At 43.3% G+C, this 23,929-nt stretch overlaps 1 protein-coding gene across 2 annotated transcripts in view; it reads right to left on the reverse strand.

Annotated features, from left to right (window-relative positions):
- Positions 1-1,808: 1,808 nt before the first annotated feature.
- The window catches only part of ARHGEF7 (Rho guanine nucleotide exchange factor 7), a 326,826-nt gene continuing 304,705 nt past the window's right edge, over positions 1,809-23,929 (reverse strand). The window contains exon 22 of one of the 2 annotated variants that reach the window (XM_082244774.1): positions 1,809-2,536. In XM_082244774.1, coding sequence (XP_082100900.1) covers positions 2,414-2,536 — 123 coding nt within the window. In that variant the 3' untranslated portion in view covers positions 1,809-2,413. The remainder of the gene's footprint in view (positions 2,537-23,929) is intronic. The other variant, XM_082244775.1, reaches the window with a different exon arrangement.

Below are 23,929 nucleotides of genomic sequence, written 5' to 3' on the forward strand. Positions count from 1 at the left end.
TGAAACAAATCAAACCAATTACTTTTCACTGTGTAAAAATACAGGTAGACTCCAGTATGCCCTCCATTCACCATACCAGTGGTACTTATTGATGCCTGCATGCAAAAGCTGAGACTCTGGCCTATATAAAAAGCATGCTCAAAAATTTTGACAGGCCGCTAATTATTATTCATACAAATAAACATTTCATGAGGGCATCCAAAATGAAAAAAGTCTGTATCTGTTTCCATTTCCACTTTTAAATGGCATGGCTATAGTTGCCAGTGTATGATTATATTTTCAGTCTGTACTCACAAAATAAAGCTGCACAACATGATCCCAGACCACTCAGCAAGATATAAAAACAACACTTTTATTAGCTGAAATAAAAGGCTACATGTTACTGCTGTATATCAAGGGACCCTTTCTCATAACTTGCTTTTAACTAACAGCATTTCATCACAATATTTTTAAGTTCAGTAAGAAATAATCCACCCAACTTGGTCACAGTTTAAAATAAAATAGAAAATAAAACTGCAGTCAGTGGCACCGCCACTGCTTTTATACTTTTAAAGATTTTTTTATTTTATTTTTTACAATCATAGCAATTCCCTATATGGCTTCCAATGCACTGAGATAAGAACATTTTGTAACAACAGCTCTGACTACTGTTATATATATTGATTTGCTGGTAGCAGAAAAGACTTTAGGCAGCTTGGATATCTAGTAGAGAAAAATGTCCTGAGAATGAAAGAAGTTGATTTTTAAAATCAGCAGAGTGGCTATATCTGATCTTATATAAAAGTGAATAGAATTAATATTTTCACAAAGAAATGCCATTGCCTGGGATGGATTGTCATTTCTAAATAAGCAGAGTGGAACATGTTGATGTATCATTGCAGTTCCCTTATATGCAAGCTGCTGTACCATTAAATGTATATGTTGTGGTCAGTAAAACAGGGGGCAAGGTGACAATCAAACAAAATGGGTCATTTCTGCAATTTAATAAAAAAAGAAACCTGTAAAGTAAAAACAGTTTTGCAGCATAAATAATATACGTACTTAAAAAAAAAAAAAAGCAGGAGTTCTCCCTTCAGTAGATTTGTATCCACAATATTTACTTTGCTGAACCATTGTAAAACAGTAGAGTAAAATAATTTTCTGCTTTAAAACAAAAAGGGGGTGCTAACAGACTTCTTCAGCAGAACTTGATCTCTAATTTTATTTGCCATTGACACAAGTGATCTAGCTATGCTCCCATACTTCTATCTGTCCTCAAGTGTAAGTCACTGCTTTTCAACTGCAGTCCTTATGGCCAGCCCTTACGTTTCATGTCTCCTCAAATATCCAGAACTAAATAGTGCATGTAGTCTTCGAAAAAGGGACTTAAGACCTGGATGTGTGGGAAAAACATGCACTATTATTGGTTCCTGGGGTTATATCATTAAACTGGTAGGGATTGGTGACAAATGCTAAATGTTGTTCAGAAACTACTTTGAATGATTTAGGAATAATTCAATAAACTCAACTACAGTACATTACAAAAGGGAGAATTCAGCCCAACTAAATATCTGGTTATATTTCATATTTAATTGGATGCAGGTGAAAAACTCAAGTCGCAAATATGTATACTTTTCATTAGGTTTAGCAGTAATGATATAAACTGGAACAAAAATACATGTAGATATATACAATTTTATATGCCTCCCCCCCCCCAAACACATTAAAAGTAAACATAATAAATATATTTATATATATTTGTATAAACACATAATCATAAGTTGTTAGTGACAAGTTTATCGTTCAGGAGATTTAGCTTCCCTTGACCGTTTTAAAAATGCATGTTGTTGACATATAACATAAATAAGGCAATTAAATTAAATACACGGCCTATGAGAACATGTACTATGAGACTTTGCCAGTTTATCTCATGTCAATGTGTTTTTTTCTCTTTTTTTTTTTTTTAAAGGTAGACTTGTTTTGGAAATATTTACACTTGACTGTTATGCAAAACTAACAAAAAAACAAGTCAAAAGGATGATTTAGTGCCTTTTACATACGCATTCAAAACATTATATACATAAAAGGAGCAATACAGTTCTCTACCAGTTTAAAAAACACCGGTACAAAAAAAAAAAAAAGTCAGACTCTTAGCAACTGCTCTTTCTGCAAAATGAGGTAATTAACGTGTAAAGTTGATACAGTTTGGATTTGGTGCTATTTAACGTTTACCAACTTCACACTTTGCAACTGCTGAAAGGAGTGTCTGAAGACAGTCAGTTAGATAATGCATTCTGTACAGTACAACAGAGTCATATTACAATCCAGTTACATCTTAAACTGCAGTGCTTCTGTTTTCACATGGACACACACATAACAAAAGTCCAAATATTTTTGATCCCTGGTATGGAATAAGAAGACACTGAGTGCTGCATTACAAGTTGGTTTCATCCCATGAGGGGTCGTTCATATTCTTTAGGACTTTTCTGATGAGCTTCTCAAGTTCCTTTCTAGCTCGCTGTTCTTCATCTAAAGACTTCTTCATCTTCTTGCTGTCCTATTGATTATATTAAGGAATCAGTTTGCAATTTCAAAAAAATTGGCTCCAAATAGGTTTATTTTTTTACATTACACCAAAGGTTCCATGTAACTGAGAAACCTACATTAATCATAACCTAACCAGATTTGTTGCAATGTGATTGTACAAAATCCTTTACATTTAAAAACAATATAGTGCAAGAGCTTGCCATATTAGATACAAATGAAATGGGTTTTTAGGATGGGTCCTCAAACTACATTGCTAAACTAAATCCAAAGGAAATGCATGCTGTCAGCTGAAAGTATAACTAAAGCCAAAATGTTTTTATTTATTTTGGATAGAGCAGGGGATTGTTAAAACCTCCGTCTTTGCCATCTGTGTCTCATTTGGGAGATTTGCCATAGACATTATGAGAGAAATCCCCCTTTCCACAGCTATCTCAGGAACCAGTGTTCCCTTTGAAGTTTACCCTCTAATCCTATTCTGGGGGCAACTCAAAATTTTGGATTTTCCTTCATTTTCATTGCCCATGACATTCGTTATCAGGACTATTTAAGAGAGTAAATCTCCCTAATGGAGACACAGATGGCAATAAAACACAGTTGATACATATTAACCACTTGCTGATCACAATATGTATATACAGTGCCTTGCGAAAGTATTCGGCCCCCTTGAACTTTGCAACCTTTTGCCACATTTCAGGCTTCAAACATAAAGGTATAAAACTGTAATTTTTTGTGAAGAATCAACAAGTGGGACACAATCATGAAGTGGAACGAAATTTATTGGATATTTCAAATAAACTCAAAAATTGGGCGTGCAAAATTATTCAGCCCCTTTACTTTCAGTGCAGCAAACTCTCTCCAGAAGTTCAGTGAGGACATCTGAATGATCCAATGTTGACCTAAATGACAAATGATGATAAATAGAATCCACCTGTGTGTAATCAAGTCTCCGTATAAATGCACCTGCACTGTGATAGTCTCAGAGGTCCGTTTAAAGCGCAGAAAGGATCATGAAGAACAAGGAACACACCAGGCAGGTCCGAGATACTGTTGTGGAGAAGTTTAAAGCCAGATTTGGATACAAAAATATTTCCCAAGCTTTAAACATCCCAAGGAGCACTGTGCAAGCGATAATATTGAAATGGAAGGAGTATCAGACCACTGCAAATCTACAAAGACCTGGCCGTCCCTCTAAACTGTCAGCTCATACAAGGAGAAGACTGATCAGTGATGCAACCAAGAGGCCCATGATCACTTTGGATGAACTGCAGAGATCTACAGCTGAGGTGGGAGACTCTGTCCATAGGACAACAATCAGTCGTATACTGCACAAATCTGGCCTTTATGGAAGAGTGGCAAGAAGAAAGCCATTTCTTAAAGATATCCATAAAAAGTGTTGTTTAAAGTTTGCCACAAGCCATCTGGGAGACACACCAAACATGTGGAAGAAGGTGCTCTGGTCAGATGAAACCAAAATCGAACTTTTTGGCAACAATGCAAAATGGTATGTTTGGCGTAAAATCAACACAGCTCATCACCCTGAACTCACCATCCCCACTATCAAACATGGTGGTGGCAGCATCATGGTTTGAGCCTGCTTTTCTTCAGCAGGGACAGGGAAGATGGTTAAAATTGATGGGAAGATAGATGGAGCCAAATACAGGACCATTCTGGAAGAAAACCTGATGGGAGTCTGCAAAAGACCTGAGACTGGAACGGAGATTTGTCTTCCAACAAGACAATGATGCAAAACATAAAGCAAAATCTACAATGGAATGGTTCACAAATAAACATATCCAGGTGTTAGAATGGCCAAGTCAAAGTCCAGACCTGAATCCAATCGAGAATCTGTGGAAAGAACTGAAAACTGCTGTTCACAAACGCTCTCCATCCAACCTCACTGAGCTTGAGCTGTTGCAAGGAGGAATGGTCAAAAATTTCAGTCTCTCGATGTGCAAAACTGATAGAGACATACCCCAACCGACTTACAGCTGTAATCGCAGCAAAAGGTGGCGCTACAAAGTATTAACTTAAGGGGGCTGAATAATTTTTCACGCCCATTTTTTCAGTTTTTTATTTGTTAAAAAAGTTTGAAATATCCAATAAATTTCGGTCCACTTCATGATTGTGTCCCACATGTTGTTGATTCTTCACAGAAAACTACAGTTTTATATCTTTATGTTTGAAGCCTGAAATGTGGCAAAAGGTCGCAAAGTTCAAGGGGGGCCGAATACTTTCGTAAGGCACTGTATACAAGGTCCATATATTTTTGGACACAGGCACAATTTTAGCTTTTTCAGGTATTTACCAAAAACTATTCAAACTATAGTTAAATAATGGATATGGGCTGCAAGTGCACACTTAATTTGAGGGTATGTACATCCAAAGCAGAGGAAGGGTTTAGGAGTTACAGCTCTTAAGAATAGCCCCCCCCCCCCTTTTTTTCAAGGGACCCAAAGTAGTTGGACATTTGAATCAAAAGCGGTTTTATGGCCAGTTGTGGGCTACTCCTTCGCTATTTCTTCATCAATTAAGCAGGTAAAAGGCCTGGAGTTGATTCTAATTGTGGTATTTGCATTTGGATGGCAATTTGCATATTGCTGTGAACCTACATCATGCATTCAAAGGAGCTGTCCATGCAAGCGAAACAGGCCATTGTAAGGCTTCAAAAACAAAACAGATCAATCAGAGCGATGGCAGCAACATTAAGAGTGGCCAAATCAACAGTTTGGTACATTCTGAGGTAAGAACAAACTGGTGAGCTCAGCAACATAAAAAGGCCTGGACGTCCACGTACGACAACAGTGCTGGATGATCGCAGAAATCTCTTTATGGTAAAGAAAAATTCATTCACAACATCCAGACATGTGAAGGACACTCTCTAGGAGGTTGGAGCACCATTATCTAAGTCTACAATCAAGAGAAGACTTCAGGAGAGCAAATACACAGGGTTCACCACAAGGTGCAAACAATTCATAAGCCTGAAGAAAAGCCAGATTAGACCTTGCCAACAAAAACATCCAAAAAAGCCAGACCAGTTCTGGAAAAGCATTCTTTGGACGGATGAAACTAAGATTAATCTGTACCAGAATGACAGGAAGAAAAAAGTGTGGAGAAGGATTGGTACAGCTCATGACCCAAAGCACACAACGCCATCTGTAAAACATGGTGGAGGCAGTGTGATGGCATGGGCATGCATGGCTTCCAGTGGCACTAGGTCATAGGTGTTTATTGATAATGTGACAGAAGGCAGGAGCAGCCAGATGAATTCTGCAGAGTTTAGAGATATAGTGTCAGCCCAGATTCAGCCAAATGCAGACAAGTTGATTAAACAGCTTCACAGTACATTTGGACAATGATCCAAAACACACTGCAAAAGCAACCCAGGAGCTCTTAAAGGAAAAGAAGTGGAATATTCTGCAATGGCCGAGTCAACCACCTGATCCCAACCCCATTGAGATGGCTGAAGCTATCACCCGACGGCCGGCTTTCTCATGAAAGTGGTCCGAGCAGCTCAGCGCTGGATGGCTTTCAAAAGTGGCAGGAGGGACGCCCCCCTCCTGCCACTTGCCAGTGTTCCTCGGGCTTACCAATTTCACTTGTGCACCCCGAGAATGGATCCAACGGATAGGCCAGGTGGTCACAGAGATCTGGTCTCTGATCGTCTCTATGGCCTTGGAGGACCGTAGCGACGTCATGACATCAAGTATGGTCTAGGGCTAAAGTAAACATTTTTTTTAAAAAAAGCAAAAGATCACAAAAAGTCACCTATAGAGATTTTAAAGTACCGTAGTTTGACGCCATTCCATGAGCGTGTGCAATTTAGATGCGCAGCATGTTTGGTATCTATATACTCGGTGCATCATCTTTCATATTTTACAAAAACATTGTGGTATACACTGTGTGCACAATTATTAGGCAAGTATTTTGACCAAATCATCATTTGTATGCATATCGTTCAACTCCAAGCTGTATAAACTTGAAAGCCTATTAGATTTAAGCATGTGTATTTGTGTAATGAGGAGGGTGTGGCCTAAGGAGATCAACACCCTTTATCAAGGTGTGCATAATTATTAGGCAGCTTCTTTTCCTTAAGCAAAATGGGCCAAAAAAAGAGATTTAACTGACTCTGAAAAGTCAAAAATTTTAAAAAGTCTTTCAGAGGGATGCAGCACTCTTGAAACTGCTAAGATATTGGGGCATGATCACAGAACCATCAAATATTCTGTTGCAAATAGTCAACAGGGTCGCAAGAAACATGTTGAGAAAAAAAAAAAACACACAAATTACTGCCAAAGATTTGAGAAAAATAAAACATGAAGCTACCAGGAATCCATTATCCTTCAGTGCTGTCATATTCCAGAACTGCCCAGAAGTACAAGGTGTTCAGTGCTCAGAGACATGGCCAAGGTAAGAAAGGCTGAATCCCAACCACTACTGAACAAGGCACATACATTGAAACGGCAAGAGTGGGGCCAAGAAATATCCGAAGGCAGATTTTTCAATGGTTTTATGGACTGATGAGATGATGGACCAGATGGATGGGCCTGTGGCTTGATCAGTAACGTGCACAGAGCTTTTCGGGTTGAAGATGAACTTAAAGTCAACTCTCAAACCTACTGCCAGTTTTTAGAAGACACTTTCTTCAGGCAATGGTACAGGAAAAAGTCTGCATCTTTCAAGACGACCTTTATGAACGACAATGCTTCATCGCATACATCAAAGTACTCCACTGCATGACTAGCCAGCAAACGCCTTAAAGATGAATGAATAACATGACCTCCTTCCTCATCTGACCTAAACCCTATTGAGCACTTGTGGGCCCTTTTTAAACGGGAGATGTACGGTAAAGGAAAACAGTACACCTCTCTGAACAGTGTCTGGGAGGCTGTGGTTGCTGCTGCACAAAGTTGATCGTCAACAGATCAAGAAACTGACAGACTCAATGCATGAAAGGCTTATGACTGTTATTGAAAGGTGGCTATATTGGTCACAGAGTTTTTTTTTTTTTTTAAATGTCAGAAATGTGAATTTGTAAATTTTGAGTTGTTTATTATTCTCACTTTATGGCTCCATTCATACCTCAGCGTTTTGTAGCTTAAAGCTCCAAAACACTGGAGAAAAGAAATTAATTTTTCGTTACATAGTGAGGTTGAAAAAAGATAAGAGGCCATCCAGTTCAACCTATGATGTGTGTGTGTGTTTATGTCAATAGTACATTGTATACCCCTATATGTTGTGATTGTTAAGATGCCCATCTAATCGCTTTTTTAAACTATTGATGCTCCTAGCGGATACCACTGCTTGTGCAAGAGAATTCCACATCCTTACCGCTCTGACGGTATAGAACCCTCTACGCAGTTTAAGATTAAACCGCTTTTCTTCTAATTTTAGTGAATGGCTGCAAGCCTTTTATATTCCCTTTCACTGAACAGTTTGTTCTCTATGCTAGGGTCACCAGTACGGTATTCGCACATTGATATTATATCCCCTCTCAAGCATCTCTTCTCCAGAGAGAATAGGTTCAATGCCTGCAGTCTTTCCTTATAGCAGAGATCCTCCGGTCCCTTTTTTAGCTTTGTTGCCCTTCTCTGGACTCTCTCCAGTTCCAGCACATCCTTCCTGAGGACTGGTGCCCAGAACTGGACAGCATACTCCAGATGCAGCCAGACCAGAGTCTTGTAGGGTGGGAGAAATATCGTTTTATCTCTGGAGTGAATTCCCTTTCTAATACATGCCAATATTCTGTTGGCTTTCCTTGCAGCAGCTTGACACTGCATGCCATTGCTGAGCTTGTCGTCTACTAGGACCCCCAGGTCCTTTTCCATCTTAGATTCCCCCAAAGGCTCTCCCCCTAGTGAGAATTTTGCTCTCGTATTTCTGGCACAAAAGGTAATCTTACATTTTTCAACATTAAAACTCATTTGCCATGTAGATGCCCACCCCATTATTTTGTTCAGGTCTTCTTGTAAGGTTTCCACATCCTGCGTAGAAGTTATTGCCATGCTTAATTTAGTATCATCCACAAATACGGAGATTGTGTGAGTATACGGAGAAGTGAGTACTCCCCACTTATTACCACCCTTTGGACTCTCCCCTGCAGCCAGCTTTTAATCCAGGTACTCACTCTATGGACATACCTACATACCTTAGTTTGTACAGTGGGCATTTGTGGTAAAACTTATCAAATGACTTTGCAAAATCCAGATACACCACATCCACAGGCCTTCCTTTATCTAGATGGCCATTGACAGACGCATCTCTTATGCTTCTTATACCATTGGGACGTCCCAAAGCAGTGTAGGCATGAGGGGTGGGAAGAACACAAACCAAATAGTTAAAGTGGAGTTCCACCCATTTTTGGAACTTTAGATCTTTGTAATCCCCTTTAAAATGGCTTTTACCAATGGAAACTTTTTTTTTTTTTTTTGCTAGTAAATACCTTAATTTCGGATTTATTCCTCCTCTCCTCACTTCCTGGTCCGATCGGCGATGACGTCATTCGGCGATCCGCAGTGTCTGCTGGGATGTATTCTATTCCAGAAATCTCAGTAGCTGTAGCTGTACTGAGCCGTGCCTGCCCCGCCTCCGCCCCGCCTCCTCTCAATGAATTGCATTGTATGAATGTATTAAGGCTGTTCTCTGCCCAGCCTCCGCCCCGCCTCCTCTCAATACAACTCAATGAGAGGAGGCGGGGTGGAGGCGGGGCAGAGAACGGCCTTAATACATTCATACAATGCAACTGAATGAGAGGAGGCGGGGTGGAGGCGGGGCAGGCACGGCTCAGTACAGATACAGCTACTGAGATTTCTGGAATAGAATACATCCCAGCAGACACTGCGGATCGCCGAATGACGTCATCGCCGATCGGACCAGGAAGTGAGGAGAGGAGGAATAAAGCCGAAATTAAGGTATTTACTAGCAAAAAAAAAAAAAAAAAAAGTTTCCATTGGTAAAAGCCATTTTAACCACTTAAGCCCCGGAGGATTTGGCTGCTAAAGGACCAGACCCCTTTTTTCAACTTGGCACTTCGTGACTTTAACTGATAATTGCTCGGTCATGCAATGCTGTACCTAAACGAAATTTACGTCCTTTTTTTCCCACAAACAGAGCTTTCTTTTGGTGGCATTTGATCACCTCTGCGCTTTTTATTTTTTGCGATATTAATAAAAAAAGAGCGAAAATTTTGCAAAAAAATGACATTTTCAACTTTGTCTTTTAAAAAATATCCAATATACTCAATTTATGTCATTTTTTTTGGCCAAAATATATTTAGCTACATGTCTTTGACAAAAAAAAAATCAATGAGCGTATTTTTATTGGTTTGCGCAAAAGTTATAGCGTCTACAAACTATGGTGTAAATACTGAAATTTACGAAGCTTTAATTTCTGACTGCCTATCTCATTTCATGAAGTGCTAAAATGGCGGGGCAGTACAAAACCCCCCCAAACTACCACTTTTTGGAAAGTAGACATCCTAAGGAATGTTCTGAGAGGCATGTTGAGCTCATTGAATATTTTATTTTTTTGTCACAGGTGTTTGAAAAATGACTAAAAAAATTTTTTTTTTTTTTTACACAAAGTTGTCATTGAAATGATATATTGCTCACACATGCCATGGGTATATGTGTAATTACACCCCAAAATATATTCTGCTGCTTCTCCTGAGTACAGGGATACCACATATGTGAGACTTTTTGGGAGCGTAGCTGTGTACGGGAGCCGGAAAACAAATCACCACCATCAGAATTTCAAAGGGCGTACATTTTTCATTGCATTTTCTCACTACCTATAACGGTTTAGGAGGCCCTGAAATGTCAAGATGCCACAAAACCCCCCCAAATGACCCCATTTTGGAAAGTAGACACCCCAAGCTGTTTGCTGAGAGGCATGGTGAGTCCATGGAATATTTTATATTTTGCCACAAGTTTCGGGAAAATTACAATTTTTTTTTTTAATTTTTTTTTTTTACACAACGTTGTCACTAAAAGATAAATTTCTCACACATGACATGGGTATATGTGGAATGACACCCCAAAATACATTCTGCCGCTTCTCCTGAGTATGGGGATGCCCCATGTGTGAGACTTTTTGGGAGCCTAGCTGTGTACAGGACCGCGAAAACCAATCAACACTCTCAGGTTTTCTAATGGCGTAAATTGTTCATGTCACCTCTGCACTACCTGTCGCAGTTTCGGAGGCCCTAAAATTCCAAGATAGCACAAAACCCCCCCAAATGACCCCATTTTGGAAAGTAGACACCCCAAGCTATTTGCTGAGAGGCATGGTGAGTCCATGGAATATTTTATATTTTGCCACAAGTTCCGGGAAATATATATATATATATATATATATTTTTTTTTTTACACAAAGCTGTCAGTAAATGATATATTGCTCACACATGCCATGGGTATATGTGAAATGACACCCCAAAATACATTCTGCTGCTTCTCCTGAGTACAGGGATACCCCATGTGTGAGACTTTTTTGCAGTCTAGCCGAGTACAGGACCCCGAAAACCAACCTCCACTTTCAGGCTTTCCAAAGGCGTAAATTGTTGATTTCACTCCTGACTACCTATCACAGTTTCGGAGGCCCTAAAATTCCAAGATAGCACAAAACCCCCCCAAATGACCCCATTTTGGAAAGTAGACACCCCAAGCTGTTTGCTGAGAGGCATGGTGAGTCCATGGAATATTTTATATTTTGCCACAAGTTCCGGGAAATATATATATATATATATATTTTTTTTTTTTTTTTACACAAAGCTGTCAGTAAATGATATATTGCTCACACATGCCATGGGTATATGTGAAATGACACCCCAAAATACATTCTGCTGCTTCTCCTGAGTACAGGGATACCCCATGTGTGAGACTTTTTTGCAGTCTAGCCGAGTACAGGACCCCGAAAACCAACCTCCACTTTCAGGCTTTCCAAGGGCGTAAATTGTTGATTTCACTCCTGACTACCTATCACAGTTTCGGAGGCCCTAAAATTCCAAGATAGCACAAAACCCCCCCAAATGACCCCATTTTGGAAAGTAGACACCCTGAGCTATTTGCAGAGAGGCATGTTGAGTGTTTTGCAGATCTCACTTTTTGTCACAAAGTTTTGGAAATTGAAAAAAGAGGAAAAAAAATGCATTTTCCTGTTTTTTCTTCATTTTCCAAAAAAAATGAGAGCTGCAAAATACTCACCATGCCTCTCAGCAAATAGATTGGAGTGTCTACTTTGCAAAATTGGGTCATTTGGGGGGGGTTTGTGCTATCTTGGAATTTTAGGGCCTCCGAAACTGTGATAGGTAGTCAGGAGTGAAATCAACAATTTACGCCCTTGGAAAGCCTGAAAGTGGAGGTTGGTTTTCGGGGTCCTGTACTCGGCTAGACTGCAAAAAAGTCTCACACATGGGGTATCCCTGTACTCAGGAGAAGCAGCAGAATGTATTTTGGGGTGTCATTTCACATATACCCATGGCATGCGTGAGCATTATATCATTTACTGACAACTTTGTGTTAAAAAAAAAAAAAAAAATTATTTTCCCGAAACTTGTGGCAAAATATAAACTATTCCATGGACTCACCATGCTTCTCAGCCAATAGCTTGGAGTGTCTACTTTGCAAAATGGGGTCATTTGGGGGGGTTTTGTGCTATCTTGAAATTTCAGGGCCTCTGAAACTGTGACAGGTAGTCAGGGGTAAAATCAGCAATTTACGCCATTAGAAAACCTGAAGATGTGGATTGGTTTTCGGGGGCGCGTACACAGCTACGCTGCCAAAAAGTCTCACACATGGGGTATCCCTGTACTCAGGAGAAGCAGCAGAATGTATTTTGGGGTGTCATTTCACATATACACATGGCATGTGTGAGCAATATATCATTTAGTGACAACTTTCTGTAAAAAAACAACAAAAAAAAAAGAAATAATAATTTTCCCGACACTTGTAGCAAAATATAAAATATTCCATGGACTCACCATGCCTCTCAGCAAATAGCTTTGGGTGTCTACTTTTCAAAAAGGGGTCATTTGGGGGGTGTTTGAACTGTCCCGGCATTTTATGCTCAATCTTATCCACACATCACCCACTCTTCTAACCACTTGAAAACCAAGCCTTTTCTGTGCCTTTTTGTTTACATGAAAAAATATTTTTTTTTTACTAGAAAATTACTTTGAACCCCCAAACATTATATATTTCTTTAAAGCAGAGGCCCTATAGAATAAAATGGGGGATGTTGCAAATTTTTTTGTCACACGGTATTTGCGCACAGATTTTCCAAACGCAATTTTTGCGAAAAAAATACATTTTTTTTAAATTTATTTCACAAATACACTATATAATTCCAATTTTTTTGGTAAAATTTAAAAGATGATCTTATGCCGAGTTCATAGACACCTGACATGACATGCTTTAAAAATTGCGCACGCCTGCGCAGTGGCAACAACGTACGTACATTTTTAAAAACTTTAAAAGTCTCTACAGGTTACCACTTTAGACTTACAGAGGAGGTCTACTGCAAAAATTACTGCACTCGATCTGGCGATCGCGGCGATACCTCACATGCATGCTGAAATTGCGGTTTACATATGACACTAGACCAACGCTTGCGTGTGCCATTGCGTGCAAGCACGGGGGGAAAGGGGGGGGGCTCAATTTTTTTTTTTTTTTTTTGCTTTTTTATGTTATTTTGACACCTTTCCTTTAATTTTTTTTTTTAAATCATTTTTATTGTTATCACAGTGAATTTAGATATCCCCTATGATAGCAATCGGTAGTGACAGGTACTCTTTTTTAAAAAAATTGGGGTCTTTTATACTCTAGATCTCTCCTCTGACCTTAATGTATCTGACCACGCCAAAATTGGTGTGATAAAATACTTTCCCAATTTCCCAATGGCCCTGTTTATTTCTGGCGAAAAAGAAGTCATGAAATGCTCGTAGCCTCCGGCATCTTAGGCCATAGAGATGATTGGAGCCATTCTAATCTTCAATTAGCTCTATGGTTAGATAACTGAACCACCGGCTGCACTCTCGGGTTAACCGGTGGGACAGGAGAGCCCGAGAAAAACCACGGAAGGCTTCGGAAGGCGGCGGTGGGGGGGGGGGGAGACCCCTCCCACTGCATGTAAAAGCAGTCTAGCGGCCAATTACCTGCTAGGATTGCTTTTACATGTTAGCCGACCGCTGGCTGTAAAAAACGATACCAAGATGATGCCTAAATCTGCAGGCATCATCCTGGTACAACCACTCAAAGTCCAGCAACGTACCAGTACATTGCTGGTCCTTGTTTGGCATATAGGTTTTTTTTTTTGTCATGCAGCCTGTGGGCTGAACGGAAAAAAAGAGAACCTATCAGAAATCAGCACAGGAATAATGCGTAGTATTACTCATCATTAACCGCCCAAACAACCACCCACTGAATTTAATGATGGGTATACACGACACTATCCACGTATACCAAAATAGGATTTTAACTGCAGTGCTGAAATCAGAAAATCACCACAGCTGCTATCAGCAAAGGTATCCATATATGCTGAGCGCAAACACTGTTTGTGTCAGAATATATAAAATCAATGCGTGGTAGCCGACGAGGGACCTGCAAGAGAAACAGGTCACAAAAGAATGAAAAAACAAACAAAGTACATTAAAAAAAGTACATTAGGAAGAGTAGGACATATAAAATGACTGACACAACAAAAGTTTTTGGATTCTCATCATTAACCGCCCAAACAACCACCCACTGAATTTAATGATGGGTATACACGGCGCTATCCACGTATACCAAAATAAGATTTTAACTGCAGTGCTGAAATCAGAAAATCACCACAGCTGCTATCAGCAAAGGTATCCATATATGCTGAGCGCAAACGCTGTTTGTGTCAGAATATATAAAATCAATGCGTGGTAGCCGACAATTACCTGCAAGAGAAACAGGTCACAAAAGAATGAAAAAACAAACAAAGTACATTAAAAAAAAGTACATTAGGAAGAGTAGGACATATAAAATGACTGACACAACAAAAGTTTTTGGATTCTCATCATTAACCGCCCAAACAACCACCCACTGAATTTAATGATGGGTATACACGGCGCTATCCACGTATACCAAAATAAGATTTTAACTGCAGTGCTGAAATCAGAAAATCACCACAGCTGCTATCAGCAAAGGTATCCATATATGCTGAGCGCAAACGCTGTTTGTGTCAGAATATATAAAATCAATGCGTGGTAGCCGACAATTACCTGCAAGAGAAACAGGTCACAAAAGAATGAAAAAACAAACAAAGGACATTGAAAAAAGTATAGTAGGAAGGAGTAGAAGGACATATAAAATTACTGACACCACAACAGTTTTTGGATCCTTTTATTTTACTTTCTAACTGTTCCTTTATTTCTTGATTTGGGAGGGAGTGCGATCTTCTGCGATCTTCTCTTCCAGCTTGGGTCTCTCAAAATGTCGATGGACATCCAACATCCTTCGAGACCCTGTGTTTATGTGCCCTACACTGTGTCGTGCTGTACCCTACACTAATACTCCACTAGTGTATGGTAGCGCTCAAAACATTCCCCGATGCAGAGACCAGGATGGTCAGGACATTTGGGACAATAATAACGGGTGTCACGCCTAAATCCGCGCCTGCTACAGACACGACATCGTCTTTGGGGTCGTATTTGGGTAGGGGTACTCGGGAGGGCATAAGGAAAATGCCTCTCATGCAGCCGGCTCACTGCATCTGGAAGGGGAAGTTGGGCAGGCATGCCTCCTGGGTACAGGTAGGCAAGGATGACCGCTTCCTGGAATTCCCGGAAGGGTCCAGTTCGTCCTGACGCCTTGTATAGGACAAAGGCGTTCAGCATAGCCAATTGGAAAAGGTAAACAGACACTTTTTTGTACCAGCGTCTGGCTTTACGGGCAACTAAATACGGCGCCAAAAGCTGGTCGTTAAGGTCCACCCCTCCCATGTTAAGGTTATATTCGTGGACACAGAGGGGTTTCTCCATAACGCCAGTTGCCGTAGGGATTTGGACTGTCGTGTCTGCGTGAAGGGAGGACAGAACATAAACATCCCGTGTATCCTTCCACTTCACCGCAAGTAATTTGTCCGTTTTCAAGCAGGCTCTCGCCCCCCGACTAAGACGGGAATTAACAAGCCGTTGGGGGAAGCCCCGGCGATTAGGTCGCACGGTGCCACATGCGCCAATTTGTAAATCAAGCAGGTGACTAAATAGTGGCACGCTTGTGTAAAAATTGTCCACGTACAAATGGTACCCCTTTCCGGATAAGGGTGACACCAAGTCCCAAACAATCTTACCGCTGCTCCCTATGTAGTCTGGGCAGTTCGGGGGCTCCACAGTGCTATCTTTTCCCTCATAGACACGGAAATTAACTGTATAGCCTGTGGCCCTGTCACAGAGCTTATACAACTTGACCCCGTATCTGGCACGCTTGCTGGGGAGGTACTGTTTGATAGCAAGACGGCCAGTAAATTTAATCAGGGACTCGTCAATGCAGACAACTTGTTCGGGGGTAAACAAGGCTGCAAACCGCTGATTGAAGTGGTCTATGAGGGGCCGAATTTTGTGGAGCCGATCGTATGCAGGGTCTCCCCGAGGACGACAGATTTCATTGTCGCTGAAATGCATAAATCGCAGAATTTGCTCGTATCTCCCCCTGGACATGGAGGCAGAGTACATGCGCATATGGTGAGCTGGGCTAGTGGACCAATATAGCCGCAATTCACTTTGTTTAGTTATGCCCATGTGGAGGGAAAGGCCCAGAAAGATCTTAAATTCGGAAACCGTTATAGGATTCCAGCCGAATCGTCTGGCAAGGTGCGAATTTGGGTTGGCGGCGATAAATTGTTGAGCATATAAATTTGATTGATCCACAATAGATCTGAAAAGATCTTCCGTGAAGAACAGCTCAAAAAAGTTCAGGGGCGTAAAACCAGCTGTCTCCACGTGGATTCCAGGTTGGGCGGTGAATGGGGGAAGTACTGGCGCTGTAGAATCAGTGGGTTGCCAATTGGGATATGCTAGCGCATCAGGGAGGGCACTATGGGCTCTACGGGCCTGTCTTCGAATACGCGGTGGCTGCGGGCCACTACTTGTGCTAGCCACCGCACCAGCTTCAACTGCACTTAGGGGACTCGCCACGTCACCAGGTCTTACTGCAGTGCTGGTTGTACTAGGTCCAGGTTGTACTAGGCCGCTGGCGCTTGCCAGGTCGCCAGAAGGATGAGCGGCACTAGTACCCACACTCTGCTCCATACGAGCACCCTGCGATTCCTGCATTTCAACAACACCAGAATGGGGTCGGGTACGCCTGGGTCTAACAGGGACCCATCTGTCGTCGGAGCTGTCTGTCAGGGAGCCGCTGCTGTCATCTGGTTCGTATAATGACCCTGATTCTGCCGGTGAGGCTTCCCCATCGCTCTCACCTGACATGGACATTATACTGTAAATAGCTTCATCACTGTACGAACGTTTAGACATTTTGGTAACTAAATTTACCCGTACAGTGATGCGACTCACAGGTAATAAAAGCACCTGGTTGTCGAAGACTATTTCAAGCGCTACCAAAAAAACTGCTAATGCTAGCAGGGATCAGGCCTGACTCTGCTAACACAGCGGTTTTGTGTCTTGTGTTTTTTGTAAGTGACAGTAATCTATTGATTACTACACTTACCTGGGTGAAAGGGTTAAACGCAGGTGCTGGCCGGAATCAGTGCTGATCGTGCAAACACCGCGTTTTGGGAACCCTAAACTATGGGGGCGCTAGTATAGCTCTGATCAGATCAGATATTGATCTGTTCAAACACTATACTAGAAATGGAAGTGTAGGTGCGTGCGTGCGTGTGTGGTGATCAAGGGGTTACTTCTAAACTATGCGCCGGGGATCTGGGGGGGGGTGGCGGGGACCCTAAACCTCCTTTGGGAAAGAAACTAGCTAGCTAGAGCAACCTCAAGTCACAATGACACCAATACAAAAATACAGTAAAAACAGTATATTATGTGTGTATTAGTGCTAATGTGACAGAGGGTGTAGGGGTTAACGGGATGTGATCAGGGGGGGATCAGGGGTTTAAATCTTTATTGGAAGGGACTGGCGGGTATCCTAAGGATAAAAGGAACGGTGGCAAGCGCTAAACCTGGTCACAAGTCACACTTATACGGGTATATAGAAAATGCTATATACTGTATACAGTGTGCGTTGTGGCAGGGGGTGTAGGGGTGATCAGGAGGGGATCAGGGGATTAAATCTTTATTGGGCGGGTGGGGGGGACCCTAAACCTGCTTGGGACACAAACTTAGTCGCCTGCGCTAATTCTGATCACAATGACACTAATACAAAAATACAAAAACACAGTATATTACGTTTGTATTAGTGCTGATGTGACAGAGGGTGTAGGGGTTAACTAGCGGTGATCAGGGGGGGATCAGGTGGGATCAGGGGCTTAAATCTTTATTAGGGGGGGGTGGCGGGTAATTCAAGTGGAAAAAGGGGGGTCGCAAGCGCTAGACCTGACCACAAATCACACTTATACGGGTATATAGCAAAATGCTATATACTGTATACGGTGTGTGTTATGGCAGGGGGTGTAGGGGTGATCAGGGGGGGGTCAGGGGCTTAAATCTTTATTGGGCGGGTGGCGGGGACCCTAAACCTTCTTGGGACAGAAACTTAGTCGCCTGCGCTAATTCTGATCACAATGACACTAATACAAAAATACAATAACACCGTATATTGCGTTTGTATTAGTGCTGATGTGACAGAGGGTGTAGGGGTTAACGGCGGTGATCAGGGGGGGTTCAGGGGGGATCAGTGGGTTAAATCTTTATTAGGGGGGGGGTGGGGGGGTAATTTGAGTGGAAAAGGGGGGGTCGCAAGGGCTACACCTGTTCACAAATCACACTTATACAGGTATATAGGTATATGCTATATGCTGTATATAGTGTGTGTTGTGTCAGGTGCTGTAGGGGTTAATTGGGGGGGCGATCGGGGGTGAAATGTGCCTATCTGTGTATGTACGTGCTTGGTGCTGTACTTACAATTAGATGTGCTCTCCTCTCACGCTGGATCCAAAAAGACCGTTGGGAGGGGAGGGCACATCTCCTCTAAGCCTGTGTTTACATTTCACAGGCTTAGAGGGAGATCTGATTGGGCAGGACCGATCAACAGGTCCAGACCAAAAATGATTGGCCTGGACCTGATGACTGATCGGTTCTGAACCCAATCGAGTCATCGGCGGGACCGCGGGTGCGCGCGCGCGCGCCAGAGCGGCGAAGGCTAGTGACGTACCGCTACGTCACTCTGCCTGGCCGGGGCTGACCGCCGCAGTATATAGTCGTGCGGCGGTCGGCAACCGGTTAAAGGGGATTACAAAGATCTATGTATTCCAACCTATTAAAAATGGGTGGAACTCCGCTTTAACGTAAACTCCAAAAGGCAAAATTTAGCCAACTAGGTAACATGAAGCTCAACCAGGAACAGGAGCTCACCCATAAAAGAAAAAAACCCTTAAAAAGAAACAAACAAGTCTCTTTTAAACAGCAGCCTGCAAAACTTTGCGTCCAAAGGATGCATCCGAAGATGCCAACAAATCTACCTTGTAGAATTTTGTAAATGTGTGCACAGACGACCAAGTCGCCACCTTACAAACTTGCACTACTGAGGCCTGATGGCGAAAAGCCCAAGAGGCACTCAGCACCCTAGTAGAATGTGCCTTCACAGGGAAAGGAGGAACCTGGCCCTTCAAAGAATAAGCCTGAACAACCGTCTGCCATATCCATCTGGATATAGTCACAGAAGACGCAGCCAAACCTTTACGAGATCCCTCAGTAAGGACAAAAAGAGCATGTGATTTCCTAAAAGACTCAATGACCGTCAGGTAAACCCTGATCTGTTGAACCACATCCAGAGAGTGCAAAGCAATTTCCTTGGGATGCATAGGCTTAGAACAGAGTGAAGGCAACACAATGTCTTCATTTAGATGAAACTCAGACACCACCTTAGGGAGAGAAGACAGATTAGGTCGGAGTACCACTTTATCTCTGTGGACCACCAAATAAGGCGAACGACAAGACAGCGCCGCCAACTCAGACACTCTGTGGGCAGAAGTAATTGCCACCAGAAAAGCAACCTTCTTGGATAAATAAAGCAGAGAAATATCCCTAATGTTCTCAAAAGGAGGCTTTTGAAGAACAGACAAAACCAGATTGAGATTCCACGGAGGCAACGAGGATCTCCTCGGGGGAGCCAGATGATGCACCCCCTGAATAAAAGTGAGAATCAAGGCATTAGTCGCCAACGGACGTTGGAAGTTAATAGCCAAAGCGGACACTTGGCCCTTGATAGTGCCCGAGGCCAATCGCTGCTCAACCCCTCTTTATAAAAAGGCCAAAACCCTAGCTATAGAAAACAAGCAAGGGTGCAACTTCAGTGATTCACACCATGAAATGTACGATTTCCACATACGATGATAAATCTTCCTAGAAGTTACCTCCTTAGCCTTCAACAGGGTAGGAATCACAGATTCAGAGACCCCTATCTCTCAACACCCGCCCTTCAACAACCATGCCATTAAAGTCAGCAACTGTAAAAAGCAGGATGGAAGATCGGTCCCTGCGACAGCAGAAGTCTCCACAGAGGATCGGTGACCAATTTTACTAGGTCTGCGTACCAAGACTGACGAGGCCAGTCTGGAGCCACCAGAACGACCGGAATTCCTTCCACCGCCACCCTGCGGAAAAGCCTTGGCAAGAGTTTTATCGGAGGGAAGGCATAGATCAGTCGATACTAGCTCCAAGGAGCCGCCAAGACGTCTGTGTCATCAGACAGAGGATCCCGAGACCTGGACACAAACCTCTGGACTTTTTTGTTGTGGCGAGACGCAAACAGGTCTACCTCCAGAGTTCCCCACCGGACACATAGGAGATGAAACACTTCTGGATGAAGGGACCATTCCCCTTGATCCAGCACCTGACGGCTCAGGTAATCCACTTGTCAATTCTATTCAATTCGCTTCCTGCAACTTCTGAAGTTTTTCCAGGGAAAGAAAGACCTTTGCCAAGGTGGAATCTAGAGTCAGCCCCAGACAATCCAACCTCACTGAAGGCGTCAGAGCAGATTTTTTTAAATTGATAGTCCACCCGAATTCCTGAAGTGTATGAACTGTAATTGACAGGTCGCCCAACAGAGCCGAGTGAGAGTCCGCTCTCAATAGGAGATCGACCAGATATCCCAGGATCGCAATCCCTTTTTGGCACAACAAGGCCAATCCTGGGGCCAGTACCTTGGTAAAGACTCTGGGAGCGGAGGAGAGACCAAAGGGTAACACCACAAATTGAGAATGCTCCTCTGCCACCGCAAAGCGGAGAAATGTCTGGTGTCCCCCCTAGATGGGGATGTGTAGATATGCATCTTTGATATCGATGGAGGCCAGACAATTCCCCCTGATTTAAAGACACTACAACCAACCGAATTGATTTCATTGGAAACTTCTGCACCCGCACAAAGCGGTTCAGAGCCTTGAGGTCCAGAATTGGTCGCACTTTGCCCTCTTTCTGGGCACCGTGAACAGGTTTGAATAGAAACCTTGAAAGCGTTCCCGCGGAGGAACCGGAACAATCACTCCTTGAGCAAGGAGATCCTGCACTGCGTCTCGGAGATCCTTCAAACGATCTGGAGACAGGCAAAGATTTGACTGAAAGAACCTGTCCGCTAGCTGGGACTGAAATTCGATCTTGTACCCGGAACGAATCAGTTTGTAAACCCATTTGTCTTGAATGAAGGAAGTCCAGGGTTCCTGAAAGAAGCGCAGACGTCCCCACAACCCCAGAAACGGGTGAGGGCGCCCCTTTATGCTGAAGAGGACTTGCCCACAGAAATGGACTGGCTGGTCTTGGTCTTGCCTGACCTGAGGCACGAAAAAACTGTCTATGAGCGGTGAAAGAAGGCCCCCCCGCTTACTAAGGGGTGCCTTACCTTTGAAAGTTTGAGGAAGAAGAGTACTCTTCCCACCAGTTAGACCTCTGATCAACTCATCCAGCGAATCGCCAAATAATCGCTCTCCCAGGAAAGGAAGATCTGTTAAGGCCTTCTTGGAAGCCTGGTCTGCCAACCAGCTTTTCAGCCACACCATGTGTCCTATGGCAATCCCCACAGCCGACACTCTGGCCACCAGGGGAGCCACATTCAAGGACGCATCACACAGGAACACCAGGGCCTGGGCCATCTGGTCCATAAGTTCCATCAGCTCCAGGGAAATTAAGTCAGCATCTAGGTTCCCCTTAAAAACCTTAACCCATTCCATAAATGTCTGTGATACCAAAACAGACACAAAAATTGGTTTCGGGATTGAAGCTGCCAACACATGAAGATGGCGGGAAAGGGATTCTACCTGCCTGTCCATCGGGTACGTAAACACCAGGGAATCTTCCACAGGCACTATAGTAGATTTGTTCAACCTGGATACAGGATGATCCACTTTAGGTGGTACTGTCCAAAGGTTCGAAACCATCTCAGGAAACGGATAACGGCGTTTAAAGCACTTCGGCGCAAATTAGCACGTGATTGATGCGCTGCCATTGTTCATTAACAATATCATAAAAATTCTGGGGACAAGAGAAAACCAAAGGGAGCCAAAGGACACCTGTATCGCTGCCGGTGTGGGCTCATCTGCCTTTTTTAAAGTTTCCCTTACTGAAACAATCAGGGCTTCCACCAAAGCGCGTTCCCGTGCTGCAGCTGAAGAGGAAAGGTCCTCTTCACCATCCGATTGCGAGGACAGCGATCCCTCAAGGAGGGGGGCGTCCGTGGCGACCATATCAGCCTCTGATCAGAGGACCCCACTCATGACCGTGAGGGCAGCGGACGTTTTCGGCTATTAACCTTTTTCATCACAAAATCTACCTTGGTCTCCAGGCTTTCCAGTGCTGCTGAAATTGCGGCCAGCGACTGCGATCTTGAAGGTCTTAGTTGCACTAAGGGGGGTCTGAAGGTGAAACCACTGCCTGGGACTCCATAATTAGTTCAAAAGAAAACAGGTGTACTGTCTCTTTAAGAGCGCTGAGCGTGGTCCCCACAGCCGATCACTGCGGTATACGGAGTCCCCTTTAAATATATGCAGATAGCAGGGATATGCCAACAGAGAGCCCAGTACTTTACCACCTTTCTGAGAAACCTCCAAAGCCGATCTGTGCAGCAGGAAAGTGAAAGTCACAGGATATGACATCAGCCTGGATAGAATGTGAAAGGTCACGCTGCCTGTGTAGCTCAATGGGCTACACAAAAATGGCTGCCAATGCAAGTTAATGGGTAGCACAGGGAAAATAGCTGCTCTGTGCAATTCAATGGGGAGAAATTTTCCTATGCCCACACTAAAGATGGTGGCTCCCACGGCGCGCCATGTGGTCAGGGGACCCCAAATTGGAGGCCACAGAGGATCTACAACAAAACCCAGCAGGAAAAGGTACCAATTTCACCACCCCAAGGAAGCCAGGCACCGCAGCTTTTGCGCCCCCCCCAGGTGAAAGCCGCAATAAGGGCAGGGGTCGGCGGAGGGGGGCAGGGCACAGGGCCAGGTATCCTGACAAGCCAGGGGGGTCTTTAAGGAAGTACTAGGTCCTATCATCCCGGGAGTGGGCCCACGTTCCCTCCCCCACAAGACCACTAAGGGATATGGGGGGGGCTGCATTTACTCACCATACCATGGACTGGGTGGATTCCGCTCAGGACAGACCACTTCCCACCCAGAGTGGGGGTGCTGCCAGCCGAGAGGTACGCTGAGACTCAGGGTGTTCCAGGTTGTCGCGTTCCAGCAAGACATCCAATCGCAGGCTCGTCCCCATCCAAAATGGGGCTCTGTCGTGGCGAGGCCTAGTGCGGGACTATAACCTGCTCACGCTCGTAGGCCAGGCTGGGAGATTTTAAACCTCAGCCAGCAATTGCTTGTAATTCACCAGGAGGAATCCTCCTTAACACTAACTAGCAGAAGTGAGTAAAGAAAATAAAACAAAATATTCTTAAAAGAATAAAAAAAAACTGAGACCGAAGTCCCAGCAGGAAACATAGGTCCTACTCCTTCTTAGGCTCAAACAAACTGGTATGCTGGAGCAGGGTGTGTGGGGTTATGTCTATAGGGACAGCCCCCGTAGGCGTGGTAACCTTTTTTTTTTTCCTGTCTAGTACTACTGCTGTAGGGGGCAGCATAACCCAATGGTGTAAGAAGCATAAGAGCTGCGTCTGTCAATGGACAATAGAGAAATGTGTGTTTTAACATGTTTTGTGTAAAACTGAATTTTTATAGAAAGACTTTGTTAGGATCCTGTATGGTATTCTGAAAGTCCATTGATGCCTCCAAAACATTTGTCTCCATATTTTGATAGTACGTAGGTACCCATTAT

This window comes from Pelophylax lessonae, assembly GCF_965119305.1.
Source record: "Pelophylax lessonae genome assembly, chromosome: 2".
NCBI lineage: Eukaryota > Metazoa > Chordata > Amphibia > Anura > Ranidae > Pelophylax > Pelophylax lessonae.